Here is a 17,285-nt window from a genome sequence, read left to right as displayed (position 1 = left end):
AATCAAATTGGGACAGTCCCGCAGGATTCGGGACACTTTGGGGGCTTGCATATAGTGGCCAGTTTTCAACAGGAAGTAGAAGCAAGGTGAGGTGGAACAGGAACGCTAGATGTTCATTTGTGCCTCAGTAACAGCTCATAAAGGCCCATTTACACAAGTAGGGGTGATGAGTGGTGCACACAGCGCTCTTAAGTGGTGCCCTGAGCTCCAGAACTACACGACTGTGAGTATCAACTGGATAGACTCTTTGCTGCCCGGATTAAGCAAACTTTCTGTACATATAGCAAAAAAAATTTGACAGCGCTCCTAATCAGGCTGCAACTGAAATGAAACCAATAGAAGTGTGCAGCGCCCCCCAGGGACTTGAATACACATCTTGAATGCAAATCAGGTGCAAACTATGAACTAAACCCTAATTTAGATAAATTTAATGGAAACTGATACACATGGATGCAGCTAGCCACAAGTAGACTTACATTTTTGTACAATAGGAGGAAATTGGCAGTGCTTCCAAAGGGAGGCTCTACCCGAATTGACCAGCTGCATAGATGTGCAGAGCCCAAAACACAGGCAGATTACACAACTTGCATTCAAAACAGATGCAGCAAATGGAGGTCATTAGCTTCCAGTAACAGTTTACACGCAGATTGTTCAGTACTATACTCTTCCACAACGTTAATGTGCCCTCACGGGACAGCCCTAACCACTAACTATCAATAAAAACATAGTTTAATCCTGGGGTTGCTAGTCACAAAGGGTTTACACATGTCCTAAAGAACAGCAAAAAATTTTTACAGCGCTCCTAATCAGGCTGCAATTAAAATGAAACCAACAGAGGTGTGCAGTGCCCCCCCAGGGATTTAAATACACACCTTGAAGGTGTCAGCGTCATGGAAGAGTATAGTACTGAACAATTGGCGCACAAACTGTTACTGGAAGTCTATCAAATGATATCCGCAGACACCCAAATGTTGCGTCCAAATTTAATGAGAGCAAGTGCAGGTGACTCTATTAATTATGTAGATGAGAAGTGTTTATCCACGCAGGACTTACCATGTACGTAAATCACATGTTCCACTTTTCCAACAGAGCCGTCCTTGCCACGAACAGTGCAGATCCACATCCCAGAATCCCTTTGGCTCACGCTTGCCAGGCTAAGTGTGGCTCCTGTCCTCTTGTCCTGGTCTTCTGTAGAATTACCCGGTGCTGTCCACTCATATTGCTCATCCGCGTCGGCCCCGGTCACATCACACACAAGGTTCAGGAAGGAGCCTTCTCTGACAAATGTTGGTGTTGATGGAAACACTGGAGAGAGCGAAACATATCTCATATAGACCATAATACAGATTTATACCATGGCGGTTATCGAGGAGCTCTTATTAAATATTCCAAATGACATTCGACTTCTTGTCCCTGATGTGAGTCCCTTTTCTACCCTTTTATTTTGATAAATGTCCTGAATTTTTTGTTCTTTCTACAATAGTTTTCCATGAATTAAGCATTTGTGCATGTTGTCTCCTACCACCACGAACTAGTGTTGGTGTTCAAATCCTAGTTTCTTCATTCAGAGACCTGGATTATGCCATACATCGCAGTTCAACACCAAAGCTAGTGAAGAGAGGGCCATGGAGTTGCGGTCTAGAATGGAAGAAGGAAGCAGTGGAGTCACGTGAAGGGTGATGTGAACCACAACTCGGTGACCCTCTCTGCTAGCTTTGGTGCTGAACTATGGCATAATCTGGGTTTCCAAATGAAGAAATTCCAATCAAACCTCAACTCTACCACCAACCGCACTAAAGGGGCGGCTGGCATGATGCATCAACATAGCAGTGATGACCAAATATGGCTATATTCTTTTACCATTCATTTTCATAAAAATAATGTTAAATTTGACTTTAGAGGGAAAATGCCATAAAAAAAAAAAAATTGTAACAAGTTTGTGATTTTTCTCATTTTTTCACGGATTTTCACGCTAAAAATAAACAATTCTGTTTTTTTTTCACAAATTTCCAATAATGATTTTCCACAAATTTTCACAAATTTGTTTCCTTTGACCATTTTGTGAAATATAATGTATTTTTGCGAATATTTTCTCAAAATCAAATATAACATTTTTGATGTGAAAAATGACTTTGCTGAAAACACTGTAACATAGAAGTTAACAGTGAAGTTAACATTACTGACCTTGGATAACCTTGAGGGTGATGTGCCTGGTCATTACTTGACCTCCGTAGGTGACGTTACATCTGTAGACTCCGGCATCCTCTGGAGAGACGTGACTGAGGGTCAGAACTTGTCTGTCACCTGGGATGAGCCTGGTGGCTTTGTTCCATTGCACAGCCAATGAAGGGAGGTAGGTGACATTACAGGGCAGAGGCACTGAGGATCCCGCAGGGGTGTATACAGAGAGACGAGAGGGCCCAGAGATACCTGGAGGAGGCAGACACAAGATGGGATAATCGCTTAAAGAGGAACTTAAGTGAAAAGGGGGGAAAAATACATCAATACATTGCAAAGAAGTTAAAAAATAGAAGAGACATCAAGAAAAGATTGATTGATATTCGCAATGTAATTTGTTCATGTTGTTTCACAACACAACGATCCACAATCAGCCTGCAAATAATCATCTTTACTACTGGCAGACGTGAAAAAAACAAGACAGTACCAACTGCTATTATCTATAACCACACCCCCTAACAATGTGATCAGATAAAAGGTTGTTTTTTATAGATATAAATAAGCAAAGAGGGAGATACTGGTTGCTTGGCAGTTTGAAACAGCTGTTATTTCCCACAATGCAACAAGGCTCACCTACCCATCCTAACTCAACCAGGGATGGAAACAGAGACATAAAATATATTATTCTCTTCCATAGAGCAAAAAGTCTTAGAAGCCTGGTTAAGTTGTCATTGCTAGTAAAGGAAAATGCGAGAGGAGCCCACAAAATTACAGAATTAAAAAATAGTTTCTTTTAATTCAGTTTATTTGGGCACGGCTCACATTGTCCTTTACCAGTCACTACCCCACTGGGGTTCAGAATTTCATTAATTTTTTTTTTATATATCTAAAATTCACTTTTTGAGAGCTACAGCTAGACCCGATATCCAAAGGCCGAGGGGGGACGGTACTTCCCCACATGCCCATACTAGTGGTTGCCTCACTTGCAACCCACCTTTGTGAGTATGTCTGTGGTATATTTGACACAACGTACTGCACCAGCTTGGGCTCCTGTTGTCCCTGTGTTTTTTCTCCAATCAAGTTTTCATTGCAGTTCCTCATTTCCTGTTCCTGGGAAGACCAAGGGTCATACTAAAGCTAGGAAGCCTGTGGAGGTCCCAGGAAGAAGTGTGTGAATATCTATCTATAATGACATAAAAAGAGATTATACTAAGTATGAGGATAATCAGGGGTGCCGCCAGCACACAGGCAAGCCACGCCCCCGCTTGGGGCCACACACAAAGGGGGGCTCGCTCTGCGGCTGGCGGCAGAGCAGCAGGAGGGTGTGCTAACCTATACTGAAGGGTACCTACCTATCTAACCTATACTGTGTGCATCTACTTATCTAACCTATACTGAGGGGTACCTACCTATCTAACCTATACTGCGTGCACCTACCAATCTAACCTATACTGAGGGGTACCTACCTATCTAACCTATACTGTGTGCACCTACTTATCTAACCTATACTGTGTGCACCTACTTATCTAACCTATACTGAGGGGTACCTACCTATCTAACCTATACTGTGTGCACCTACTTATCTAACCTATACTGAGGGGTACCTACAGGGGCGTAGCAAGAAATGACTGGGCCCCATAGCAAAAAAAATTTATGCCCCCCCCCCCCCCCCACAACCTTCCAACCCCACGGACCTCCCACCCAAACATTCCTCCAGGACCCTCCACCCCAACAGTCCCACAACCCTCTAAGTACAGTATAAGTAGCCAGGTCTATAGGTGTCCCCAGAACAGGTAGGCAGGGGTAGAGATGTCCCCAGAACAGGTAGCCAGGGGTAGAGATGTCCCCAGAACAGGTAGCCAGGGGTAGAGATGTCCCCAGAACAGGTAGCCAGGGGTAGAGATGTCCCCAGAACAGGTAGCCAGGGGTAGAGATGTCCCCAGAACAGGTAGCCAGGGGTAGAGATGTCCCCAGAACAGGTAGCCAGGGGTATATGTGCCCAGTATATGTAGGCAGGGTACAGGGCCGGTTCTAGACTGGCACATATGAGGGGGCAGTCAAAAATGGTTAGGGGGCAGGGCAACATGTTTGTGGCCATGATGTCATGTGGGTGGGGCTAACTAATGTAGTTATACTAGCTAATGTAGTTACATAAAAAAAAATATGAAGTAAATGCACATAATGAGAGACAGCCTTTCACCAGTAAATGCACGTAATGAGAGACAGCGTTTCCCCAGTAAATGCACATAATAAGAGACAGCTTTTCACCAGTAAATGCATATAATAAGAGACAGCTTTTCACCAGTAAACGCACATAATAAGAGACAGCTTTTCACCAGTAAACGCACATAATAAGAGACAGCTTTTCACCAGTAAACGCACATAATAAGAGACAGCTTTTCACCAGTAAACGCACATAATAAGAGACAGCTTTTCACCAGTAAACGCACATAATAAGAGACAGCTTTTCACCAGTAAACGCACATAATAAGAGACAGCTTTTCACCAGTAAATGCACATAATGACAAACAGCCAGTGTCCCCAGTATATGTAGCCAGGGATATATGCGCCCAGTATATGTAGTCAGGGTTATATGCGCCCAGTATATGTAGTCAGGGGTATATGCGCCCAGTATATGTAGTCAGGGGTATATGTGCCCAGTATATGTAGTCAGGGGTATATGCGCCCAGTATATGTAGTCAGGGGTATATGCGCCCAGTATATGTAGTCAGGGGTATATGCGCCCAGTATATGTAGTCAGGGGTATATGCGCCCAGTATATATAGTCAGGGGTATATGCGCCCAGTATATATAGTCGGGTATATGCGCCCAGTATATATAGTCAGGGGTATATGCACCCAGTATATGTAGTCAGGGGTATATGCGCCCAGTATATGTAGCCAGGGGTATATGTGCCCGTTCCATTCCCCCCCCCCCCCCAGCAGCCAGCAACTCTCTCCCCATTCCTCACCCCCACCCCCCCCCCCCCCCAGCAGCCAGCAACTTTCTCCCCCATAACCCCCCCCCCCCCCCGGCAGCCAGCAACTCTCCTGCCCTATCCCCCCTTCCCCCAGCAGCCAGCCAGCACAGGATGCATCATGGCCCGCTGGCCAGACCGGACAAGGTATGGGTGGCACATGGCAGCAGCCAACAAGTCCCCCGGGTCGGCCCCCATTTCCACCCACCTCCAGCTCCATCAGCGTCAATAAATGCCTTGTGCGTGGCGTGGGGTCGGTGACTGTGCTCCGCTCGCTCCCCTCCTCGCAGCCTCGCAGCTCTCCTCTTCCCTTTTCGCAGCGCACGTCTCCTCCTTCTCCCTCCCTGGCTGGCCGGAAGCCGGAACTATACAGTAAGTGTCGGCCCAGCCGCCAGGGAGGATCAATGCGCTGCCACATAGTCCCCCTCCTCAGTCACCACCAGCCACCTTATCAGAGGAGGGGGGCCAGGGGAGCCTGGCGAGTGGCGGCGCTGGTGTAAAATTATCGGGGGGGGGGGGGGCCCGGGGCCCGGGCCGGACGGCATCATAATTTAAAAAAAAAGTCCCCCGACTCGCACGGGCCCCTTGTGGCTAGGGGCCCCGTAGCAACGCTATGGCGGCTATAGCGAATGCTACGCCACTGGGTACCTACCTATCTAACCTATACTGCGTGCACCTACCTATCTAACCTATACTGGGGGAATCTACCTATCTAACCTATACTGTGGGCACTTACCTATCTAGCCTATACTGTGGGCACCTACCTATCTAACCTTATATTGAGGGCATTTCCTATCTAGCCTATACTACGGGCACCTACCTATCTAACCTATACTGGGGGCACCTACCCATCTAGCCTATTCTGCCGGCTCCTACCTATCTAACCTATACTGCGGACACCTACCTATCTAACCTATACTGAGGCAACTATACGGGCTACCTATACTGGGGGCACCTATATCTGTCTCCACACATTTTACGCCCTCGCCCTGGGTGCAATTTAGCCTAGAAACTGCTAGTATTTGGTCCCTTCTATATCATGTTTTGGCCACCCATTTTTCGCACTGCCTTTGTTTTGTGGTGGGGCTTCCCATTTTTTCAGATTGATGGATGGGGGCCTCAAGTTATGGACTGCTTGGGGCCCCCAAAACCTTAGCTGCACCTCTGAGGATACTCAATTGCTGGGGGTGTGGCGAAAAATGCCTGCCCACCTTTCACATCCACAGGGGGCGCATCCTTACAATGTTTGCTTCAGGCAGTAAAGTCTAGAACCTTTCACCAAATCACATAAGAGCAATGTGTGTATGTATGTAGATATAGCGTGAGAAGCACTCACCGACTACACTGAGCCGCTGGCTGGCTCTCGCTCCGTCCACCTCACAGCTCCAGTCACCCTGGTCATCCTGCGCGAGTCTCCGGATGTGCAGACTAGTCCTGTTCATTAAAATTCTGTCTGATACAGCGACAGGAACTCCTCGGTGGTACCAACGAAACATGCTGAATGAGGTCAGAGATTGTCCTGGATCACCGATGACACATGTGAGAGTAACCTTGGAATTTTCCGGAAGAAGATCCTCCTGTGGAGACTGTAAGACTGAAAGACAACCGAAAGACACAACAAGAGTTAAACTAAAGACTCTGCAGGTTACAGAACGAGTTAAAGAAATTAAACAAAAATGTAAAAATATAGTATAATCTCGTTATAATAAACTCTGGTATAGTAAACAATTGGGTATAGTAAACTACCTCTCCAGGTCACGGCCAATCTCCATTATAAGTCTATGGGATCAATGCATGGTAAAGTAAACTCTGATATAACAAAACTCTGTTATAGTAAACATGTTTTTTGGCCCCTATGTGACGCTGTAAACAGTGGGCGGCGCATGTGTCATATGTCAGTGTGAAACTCATGGTTGGCTGCTGTCTTCAGGCTGGTTGCAGGTGATTTGACGCCTGATAACATTTGAAAGACAAGAAGAATGGCACCGGTACTGGATATACAGTACTGTACAAATCAGCAGCCTGGGGAAATGAGAAATAATGTGAACATAAACAAAAGAGGATGCAGTAAAAATAGCATAAAATTATCGTCCACAGTCCTTCCATGGGATTGAACGCTCTCCTGGGTATCTCCTGGTAGCGTGTGGAGCCCAGTACTGGCTACTTTTACTTGTAGTGCAGATCAGAGTGGGGCTACTTGCTGTAAAACTAAGGAGAGTGGAGAGTAGAGTGCTAAGTCCCGCCCACGGAGGTATTGGAGCCACTCACATTACAGATGCAAGTGGCTTATTATGATTGGCTGCATTTTGAAGAGAGGCTTCAGGATTGGCTCAAGTGTGAGCAGAAAGTTTTGTAGGACACGTGCTGCAAGTACCGCCCATGGAGCAGAATAAATTCAGAAGTGTTTTAGGCAATATTATCTGTTCATATTTAGAGATGTCCCGAACGGTTCCCGGCAAATTTCGCGGAGGGGACCGGGAGCCAACAGAGCTGCGGCAAGGGCACAGGTCGGCTGCCAGGGACTGGAGGAAGCCCGAGGTAAGTGGATTTTTTTTCCTCGGACCTTCTCTTTATAGAGGATTGTATTGACAAGTTGGGAAAATATCACCTAGGAGAAATGTCAGGAGAAACCGTGAATTGCATCAGTCTCTGTTTCTCGCTGTCCTCTCTTTGCCCCCTCTCACTGCTCTATTTCCCACCCCCCCCTCTCTCAGCTCTGTCTACTTTTTCCTCTGCTTGACCTTCTCAGTCTCATTCTTCAATTTCCATCTCCCACAGTCTCTTTCAGCCTCAGCTGTGCTCTCTCTCTTTCTTTACATAAGGGAAACAATGAGGCTTCCCCTCGCTTCATGCAGGGACCCCCATATTCCCAGCCCTTTCTTTTATGTCGTCTTGCATCACACACTTTCCCCTGTCTGTGAGTCAGAGGAGCCCCCTGAAGACATCTGACAATAACAGGAAGTGTGTAGGGGATGTGGTAGCTGGAAGACATCTGAAATGTTGGCTTATGATGAGATGCTGCTGTTATAATGGGTGACGGGCGACGCACCAGCCTATTGTGTGGTGCTGCACACAGCAGCTCTGGCTCAGTGTTTCCATTGTACCCTATATATTCCCCAAGCTTCATTCAGTTTAACAGCTCTGACTACATCCTCAGCCGGCCCACAGCTACTACTAGTCATAGAGGTCTATCTATGCAGGATTGTATGGAGGATGGCCCACAACAAGTCTCATGTCTATATTTAGGTTATGGTGTAAAGGGGCACTCCGCCTACTTCTTGCATGAGCATCCTTACCAGACACTGGAGTCAGAACAATCGTGTGATGTGCTTAACCAACAAATCAGTAAAAAGGCTGCATATTTTGTCACTGTGCTGCAACAGACAAAAACCCCATACTGTACTATGTTACTATAATATACCAGGCTATACAGTACTACTGTACATCCAACATACTATACGTTATATTCCAAGCTATACTGTATATAACATACACTCTATAATATATCATGCTGTGCTCTATGAGACATTTTATACTATATTATAAATAGTATACTAAACTATACTATAAAATATTACATACTATACTATATACTAATAATATACTGTATCAATGCTATAATATATGCAACATATCCGACTATACTATACATATAATCATACTGAATACTATTTACAGTATCTCACAAGAGGGAGTACACCTCTCACAGTTTTTTAAATATCTGATTATGTCTTTTTATGGGACAACACTGAAGATGTGACACTTTGATACAATGTAAAGATATATATATATATTGATTGATAAAGCGCCAACATATTCTGTGGCGCTGTACTGTAATGTAATGACAGTGGTAAACGTAACATGATGAATAAAATGAATAATAATTTCCAAGACACAAAAGGGGGAGGGCTCGGTGTTGCGCTGACGTCATCTCTGGGTTGTACTGCGCAGGCGCAGAACTACTGTGCCTGCGCAGTACATTCCAGATGACATCAGCACCACCGCGAGCGGCTCTCACTCAGGCGCAGTGGATGTCGGCCTGCTGAGGTTGGCACCGTAGGGGACCCCGGGCCTCTGGCTGGATGCAGAGCTGCGGTGATGGCACAGGATGGCTGACAGGGGCTGGAGGAAGCCCCGGGTAAGTAGATTTTTTTTTTTATTAACATCTTGGACATTCCCTTTAAAGGGAATTTCCAGCCTAAATTTTAAATCCAGCAGCCTTCCTGTAAAAGAAAGTTATACTTACCAGCGCTACCTTGTCCCACAAAGCCGTCCTGATGACCCCGAATGACCCAACTTTCAGCACGTGGCTTCACCTCCCTGAACAAAAACGCCAAGATGTTTACTGCAGTAAACATCTTGGCGTTTTTCTCCGGGAAGGAAGGGGAGGTGGGGCCATGCGCCAGAAGTCGAGTTATGCGCGGTCTTCGAGATGGCTTCAGGGGACATCGCAGCACAGGTAACTATAACATTTTTACAGCAAGGCTGCTGGATTTAAAAATTAGGCTGGAGATTTGCTATAACCAACTTTAGTGAATTTGGCCCATAGTGTAGTATAGTGTACAGAGTACATTACAGTATGGATATAGGATATAGGGTCTGTACCTGTTGTATATTACATATATATTGTACAGTATAGTATGGTGTGGAATTGTGTGGTATGGTATAGTTCCTAGGTTCTCAACGTGCGATACGTGTACCCCAGGGGTACTTCTGATGGTTCCAGGGGGTACTCAGGCTTGATATACTTAACCAAGAATAACAAATGTATAGCTTTAGAAAATGATAAATCTTATTTAAAGAGACACTGAAGCGAGTAAAAAACTCGCTTCTTCTCTTATATTCAGCAGGGGCATGTGTGCCCCTGCTAAACCGCCGCTATCCCGCCGCACACTGGGGATCCCTTACCCCCCAATTCCCCCCCTGCAAAATCTACGACCAACTTGGTCGTAGATTTTGCTGCTCCTAGAGGCAGGGCTAACGGCTGCAGCCCTGCCTCACAGCGCCGTCTATCAGCGGCGCATCGCCGCCTCTCCCCTGCCCCTCTCAGTGAAGGAAGACTGAGAGGGGCGGGGGAGACGCGCGTGAGGCAGGGCTGCAGCGGTTAGCCCTGTCTCAATGCGGAAGAGATCCCCGGCGAGGACGGAGGGGATTTGGGGGGTAAGGGACCCCCGTTGTGCGGCGCGATAGCGGCGGTTTAGCAGGGGCACACATGCCCCTGCTGAAAATAAGAGAAGAAGCGAGTTTTATACTCGCTTCAGATTCTCTTTAAACAACAATTAATTAGTATTTTAGTTAATTAAAAGCAATAGTAAATGCTTGGAAATTGTTTAGAACCCGTTATCATGTACTACGATTAAATATATATTTGTCAAGGGGTACTTGTGATAATGTTTACTATGCTAGGGGGTACTTGTTGAGTACAGGGTTTTACAAGGGGTACATACCAATAAAATGTTAAGAAACACTGGTATAGTTGATACAGAATGGTATAAAACAGATGTAACAGGTCCTCTTTATTGTCTAGTAGGGCGGAGTGCTGGGCAAATACTATTTTATATACATTATGGAACTCATTAATGACAACTATAACCAGAGAGCAGTCACCTTGTATGGTCCTCAGTGTTGCGGTACAAATCACCCTGCTGCGGCCATATGACGCTATACCGTAATATATCCCAGCATCCTCCTCTCTCACGTTGCTGATCCGCAGAGAAAATATTCCATTGTCAATGTCAGACTGGTAGACCCGAGCCCGAGACATGGCTGAATGAGACATGAACAGTATGCCACCAGGGGTCACCTTCACCACCGTCCTGCAGTCATAAAGAGGACAAAACAAGGCAAATGATACTTCTGTAATAATAACAGCTTTCAGGGGGATCAGTAGGATAACAGCCTGATGAACAGCAAACATGAGAGGCTGTATGTAATAAAGCGTGTTAAAGAAAACCTGAAGCGGAAATAAACTTATGACATAATGATTTGAATGAGTAGTACACAGGGGCGTAACAATAGACCCTGAAAGGGATGCAGCCGCAGGGGGGGGCCCAAAAGTCACATGGGGCTTCGTCCTGAGAGACTGACAACTAAGGCCAAGGAGAGAAAAAACATTTGCTCTCTGCACAATTGTTCTAGTGACTGCATCTGCTTAGCCATTGATAATGAATCATACAAAGATTTGAGGACAGTCCATATTCAGTGTGCAGGGGGAGTTTTCCAGTACAGGAAGAGTTAAAAAAAAACACTTCGGTTGTTATGTATGCAAAAGAGCTTTTCTGAGCTTGAATGCAGTCCTGTTTCCTGAAGCAGTTTAACAGCCAAGAAACAGTGAGAGACAGCTTGAGATAAGGTTTAACTGCAGGAAAGGTTCATTATAATTTCTGCTTTGTTTTGTAGCTTAAAAGACATTGATTTCTCAACTGCAAAAATATGACAGAATAGCTATTTAACTGAAAATAAAAATATGAGACTCTTTTCTTTGCTACTAATGTTCTATCCGTTATCCGTACTACACATACAATCCATTATATCATAATGGGGTTTTTTGCAACTCCATTCCACTAACCTTCCAAAAGCCCATCCTGTGATCCAATATGACCCAGACAAGGGGGTCAATATGACCCAGACAAGGGGTCAATTGCTGCCAATGCCAGATGATTTTCTTCTAGGCCAAAACTTATGGACTTTATGAGTAATTAAAGGACACCCGAGGCGAAAATAAACTAATGACATAAACGATTGTATCTATCTTCCTTCTCCTAATAATGACTTTTGAAGATATTCCACAGTTGTTGTTTTTTAATGTTTAAATCTACTTTTTAAGTTTTAACTGTTGTATTGTTTTTGCTCAATGACACATTCATTGAAGCATGCCAGAGCTAAAATCTAAGAACTATTGACCATTTTTATCTCTTTCCTGCTCTCAGAAGCCATTTTCTGTTAGGAAAGCGTTTTATAGTTGTAAATTTGTATCAGTGAGGGTCACTTCCTGTCTGTATCAGTCTGTATCAGTGTAGTCACTCCCTGTCTGAGTCAGGACTGATTCAGCCACTTACATACCTGATATTTAACTCTTTCAGGCAGAGAAAGAAAATAAGGAACACAGCATAGTTATTTGTGTGCTTGGCACTGTACATACACATGTCTATCTCATCATGTCACATGTCACCTCGGGTATCCTTTAAAACGAAGGCAGAACTACAGTCAAAATGTTCCCTCTCCTCCCTCCCACCAATAGCTACATATGTTGTAAGAAAAAACGCTAGTTAAAAATAATAATAATGCCTGAAAGGGTTAATAGGCTTACTTTCCTCTCACTTTGGCCCTTATTGAATTAACTTTTTCTCTTTTCTCCCATGTAACATCAATAAGAAGCCACAGCAAGCAAGAGAATACTCTGAATAACCTTGATAGTACATTTTCTCCTGCTTTTTTAGTGTCTTTACAATTGCAGAGTGCTGAAAAGTTAATTTAAACAGAAAATGAAAAATTGTTTTCTGGGAAAAATGTAGGAGAAAAAGTGAAATGAATAATAAGGGCCTTTATTTCTCACTGGCACAAGTAAGGTACATTTATAGCAATACATTTTGGAGTGTAAAGGGCTGATAATATGACAGCCCACACAGGCCAATACTCACCTATTCCTTTTCGTCCAGCTGACAGAGGTAGCTAGATATTTTGAATGAGAAGCCACTTTCAGTTGATCCCTTCTCATGACACATGGTAGGGTGATCTGTCCTCCCAGGACTCCGGTGACGGTGACATGCACAGCAGAAACTGCAGGAGATACATGGCATGAAGGAGCAGTAGAGAATACACATGGCATAATATTCAACATAGCACACGCTTGTGCCCACATTCCTGACAAAGCCTGAAATGCTATTTGTACAAGGCTTTTCTTTTGTCAGACTCTAAGCTCTTGAGAGCTGCAGCCACTTTGTAGGGTGCTTTTGGAGTCTTGGCAGGGAAAAAAATTGGCAGCATTCCTAATCAGGCTGCAACTGAAATGAAACCAACAGAGGTGAGCAGCGCCGCCCAGGTTTGTCTGCACTGTCTGAAGAAGGGGACCAGATAGGCCCCAAAACAATTGTCACATTTTTGTGCTGATGAAGCAATAAAATAGGCTATTGCATCTAGAAAGGGTGTGCGAGCCTGGACCTACATTGTGACTGTTATGTAAACCCTATTCTAGATACATTGAATGCAAACTGATACACATGAATGCAGCTAGCCACAGGTAGAATTACATTTTTGTAACAGGAAAAATTGGCAGCGCTTCCAAATGCAGGCTGCACCTGAACTGACCAGCTGCATAGATGTGCAGAGCCCAAAACACAGGCAGATTACACAACTTGCATTCAAAGCATATGCAGCAAATCGAGGATGTTAGCTTCCAAAAACAGTTTGCATGCAGATTGCTCAGTACTAGAGTCTTGCCCGTGTTGTCCTTGCTGTTTAGGAACTGACCCCTGTCATCATTTGAGCATGCATATTATTCGGCTGCGCTTGAGCAGAGCGCAGGTGAGTCAAATGATGAAATATACCTCCTCTGAGTTGCAGCAATGTGGAGGGAGATGTAGTTTTGGGGTATGGCGATCGCCGGCCCCCGAATTACACTTGCGCGGGGTGCGCAGAATAGCTCTAGTGCTATTGCTGCGCCCAGCTTCAACTAAAAGCAGGGTAGGTGTTTACTGTCATGTTCCCACTGATAAATGTAATAAAATACATGAGGGTGCTTCGTCTCTGGTTCTCTTTAAGGGTACCACCTTTGATGTAGAAGACTGGGATTCAAGTGATAAATAAGGTCATTTCAGCGTCCAGGCACCTATTTCTTCAAATCAAATCAATCATTCAGGCAGGTCTAGATTTACACCACAGGAGCCTATAGGCACAAATGTTCTGACACCCTAGACTTCGCCGTCCATGAACCCACAAACCCCACCAAAACCACACCGTAAGTATACTAGATGGCCCAGCTGTCACCTCTCCCCTACTTCCACTGCCCAGCACAGTTAGCCCCAGGTGCCCCTCAATACTGAGGGCAAATCTGGCAAAACAATACTAAGTAGCTAGAGGTGCCCCCAAGTGTTATGTAGCTAAAGATGCCGCTGGCTGAAGGGAGATCTCATCAGTTCAATGCCAATAGACGGGTGAGTAGCCTCTAATTTACACTCTGCCGGGACTCTGCATAGGTAAGGTGAGAGGGAGGCACTTGGAGAGGGGAGTGAGCCGCCTTTTTATCATCAGGCGCCTGTAGGCACATGCCTACAGTCCGTTATGGAAAATCCATCCCTAAGTTCAGGGCTAGGAACCTCGAATTCCACCTCTAGGAAACTGAGACCCTCTTCAACCTCTTTATTGAGATATCTGGGAAATGCCCACAAGCATTGTCTGAAATGATGCACACTTTAAACAAGAACAATTTAAAATTGCATTCAGTTGTGAGTGGATTGATGAGGTTTTATGTCATTTGATCGATTGATTGGATCAATTTTAGTTTGATTTATTAAGAGAGCGATTGAAGATCTGTTAATGTGTAGCCACGTGTGGCCATGCTTTATGTCATGCAAAGCACTCCATACTCCCAAGGGCATTATCAAAATCCCTCCTCCGAAGAGACAGATTGGCGTAATGACCATAGTAATCTGCTAATTATGATTACACAAAATTTAACGTAAATGTTTGCAATTACGGCCATAAGTAATTAATATTTTGGACATTCAATTAATTATGTATAGTCCATTTATAACGTCACATAATTTTCATGTAATTTCTTGCTGAATTTAGCAGGTTAATTGCAAAGCCCTCATACATGCTATTGTCTCCAAAGTTGCTACGTATGTCAAGGAGAATAGTAGGAATGTGTCAAAAAGACCTTTTAGTTTTTGAGAAAATCAAACTGTAAAGGAAAAAAGTTTTTAAACTAGAAAAATGCCAAAAACATTTCCTTTGCACTTTTAAAATCGGTTTTCTCAAAAACTACAAAGGACTTTTTGATTTTTTTGGGTTGTTTCCACTATTCTCCTTAACATACCTAACAATTTTGTTGACCATATCATTTATGGGGGCTTTGCTATCAACTGCTGAAGTCGGCACGAAATTACGCAAAAATTACGCAAAATGACAGTTCCTGACTACAATTACAAACAAAATTAATTATGATTTTTCCAGAAATTTCATATTAAGATTTTGCATCATAATGCCGAAGTATGATGCAAAATTAGGATTATGCAAACTTTCTGCTCATCACTGGATTGACCACTTTACTACATTTTGGGGAAATTATAGCAAAATTTTGCCGAATTTTATTTCTGAAAAAAAAAAGAAGAATCTATTCCCAGTAGTATCCTCACGAAATTGCCAGTGGAATGCTCTTCTAATGGTGGAAGAACAAGGACCACCCCATCTTTGTTCCTTCTCTCATTTCTGAACTATGAGCCTGAGGAAGAAGGCTGAATAACTCCGAAACATTCCTGCTCTTGGTTTTCACTAAACCATGACATTTTCGGTTTGACCCTTCAGAAAGTATAACACTTCAGTATTAATATATTAGCCCACCATACACAGGTCAAGAGTTTCAATGAATTGATGCTCTGATCAGATTACGGATTTGGGATTAGCACCTGAAAGCACATTCCAAAATCCCTAGATCGACTGAGTGTACTGAAGAGATTTTAGGTAGATTTCATAGAGTGGAAATCATCTAACTGAAATATTAAGCAGTCTACAGAGGACTGCAGAGAGAGATACTACAGATAACACACTGCATATATTTCCTGTAGAAAACCTCCCCCTGGTACAGCTGGCTGGCATCCTCTTACCTGTGCTCAGGGCAGAGAGCAGAAAGAGGCAAACTGGCTTCATAGACATCTTTGATCATCAGCAGCTGCAGACTGGCTCCCTTATATGTGTGTGTGTCACACGTCACCTGCAGAATATGCTGATAACTCTTCCCATCCGTCACATCAGGCAGCTGAGAAGTGACACTATTTCACGAGAGACAGAAAAAGAGAGAGCGCACTCACTGGAAAATCTACATGTTGTCCTCGCATATTGCAGCACGGCTTTGTCTCTACTGATGGAAAATCTGAGAAAGATGTTTACTAGAGAGACACAAGCTCAATTTCACCATCCCCAACTCAACCAGAGGCAACTCTCATCACCTCTAACTCAGTTGAAGCAATTCTCACCATGTCCACACACAACCAAGCAAAAGGAAATTGCTCTCACCTCTACCCCAACCAGAGGCAATTCTTACTTTATGACCAGTGACAGTTCTCACTTTCCTATCCATACCAAAGACTGCTTTCTCCATCTCTAACCCAACAAGAGGCAATTCTCATCTGCTGCAAACCAAGAGCGGTAACTCTCTTTATCTGTGCCCAAATCAGACAAAATGCAATTCTTTTCACCTCTGCCCCAACCTAATGCAAGTTTTCCCACCACTCAACTTCAACCAGAAACAAATCTTGCAACATTGAACAGAAACTCCTGCCCAACTAGAGGCAATTTTTCATAACCTCCACCAAAATAAAGGGATTGCACACCTTCAACCAAACTAAAGGCAACCCCCAACTGAAATAGTGGCAAGTATCACCACTCCTATTCCAACCAGAGGCAATTCTCAGCCCCAACACAACTAGAGTCAATTCTCCTCACCTCCAACAACACCAGAAGAATTTTTTTTTCCACCAGACCAACTAAAAGCAATACTTCCCAGTCCCCACCCCAACCTCAAATCTGACCAAACGTATCCCAACCAGAGGGAATTCTTCTCATGCTCCCACCTAACCAGCACTCCCTGGCTAGAGACAATTCTAACTGACTCAACACAAACCAAAGGCAATTCTCAGCACCTCAACCCAACGAGAGGCAATTCTCATCCCCCCCTAAACCATCCTGAGGCAACTCTTACCACCAATTCCCCTAAACAGAGCTAATTCTCATCACCACCTGTAGTGTTGGGCGAACAGTGTTCGCCACTGTTCGGGTTCTGCAGAACATCACCCTGTTCGGGTGATGTTCGAGTTCGGCCGAACACCTGACGGTGCTCGGCCAAACCGTTCTGCCACATGGCCGAACTAAGAGCGCATGGCCGAACGTTCCCCGAACGTTCGGCTAGCGCTGT

The 17,285-nt window shown here is 44.4% G+C and overlaps 1 protein-coding gene across 2 annotated transcripts in view; it reads right to left on the bottom strand.

Annotated features, from left to right (window-relative positions):
* LAG3 (lymphocyte activating 3) overlaps positions 1–17,285 on the bottom strand; it is a 70,810-nt gene that overhangs the window by 5,426 nt on the left and 48,099 nt on the right. Inside the window, exons 1-6 of one of the 2 annotated variants that reach the window (XM_068255219.1) lie at positions 15,979–16,021; positions 12,796–12,934; positions 10,763–10,971; positions 6,492–6,749; positions 2,185–2,430; positions 1,054–1,305 (exon numbers count right to left, since the gene is read on the bottom strand). In XM_068255219.1, coding sequence (XP_068111320.1) covers positions 1,054–1,305; positions 2,185–2,430; positions 6,492–6,749; positions 10,763–10,971; positions 12,796–12,934; positions 15,979–16,021 — 1,147 coding nt within the window. Of the gene's footprint in view, positions 1–1,053; positions 1,306–2,184; positions 2,431–6,491; positions 6,750–10,762; positions 10,972–12,795; positions 12,935–15,978; positions 16,022–17,285 lie in introns of those variants that run through there. The other variant, XM_068255220.1, reaches the window with a different exon arrangement.

The sequence above is a fragment of the Hyperolius riggenbachi genome, chromosome 10, assembly GCF_040937935.1.
Source record: "Hyperolius riggenbachi isolate aHypRig1 chromosome 10, aHypRig1.pri, whole genome shotgun sequence".
Classification (NCBI taxonomy): Eukaryota; Metazoa; Chordata; class Amphibia; order Anura; family Hyperoliidae; genus Hyperolius; species Hyperolius riggenbachi.
The sequence above is the reverse complement of the archived record's forward strand: the minus strand, read 5'-3'. Positions and strand labels throughout refer to the sequence as shown.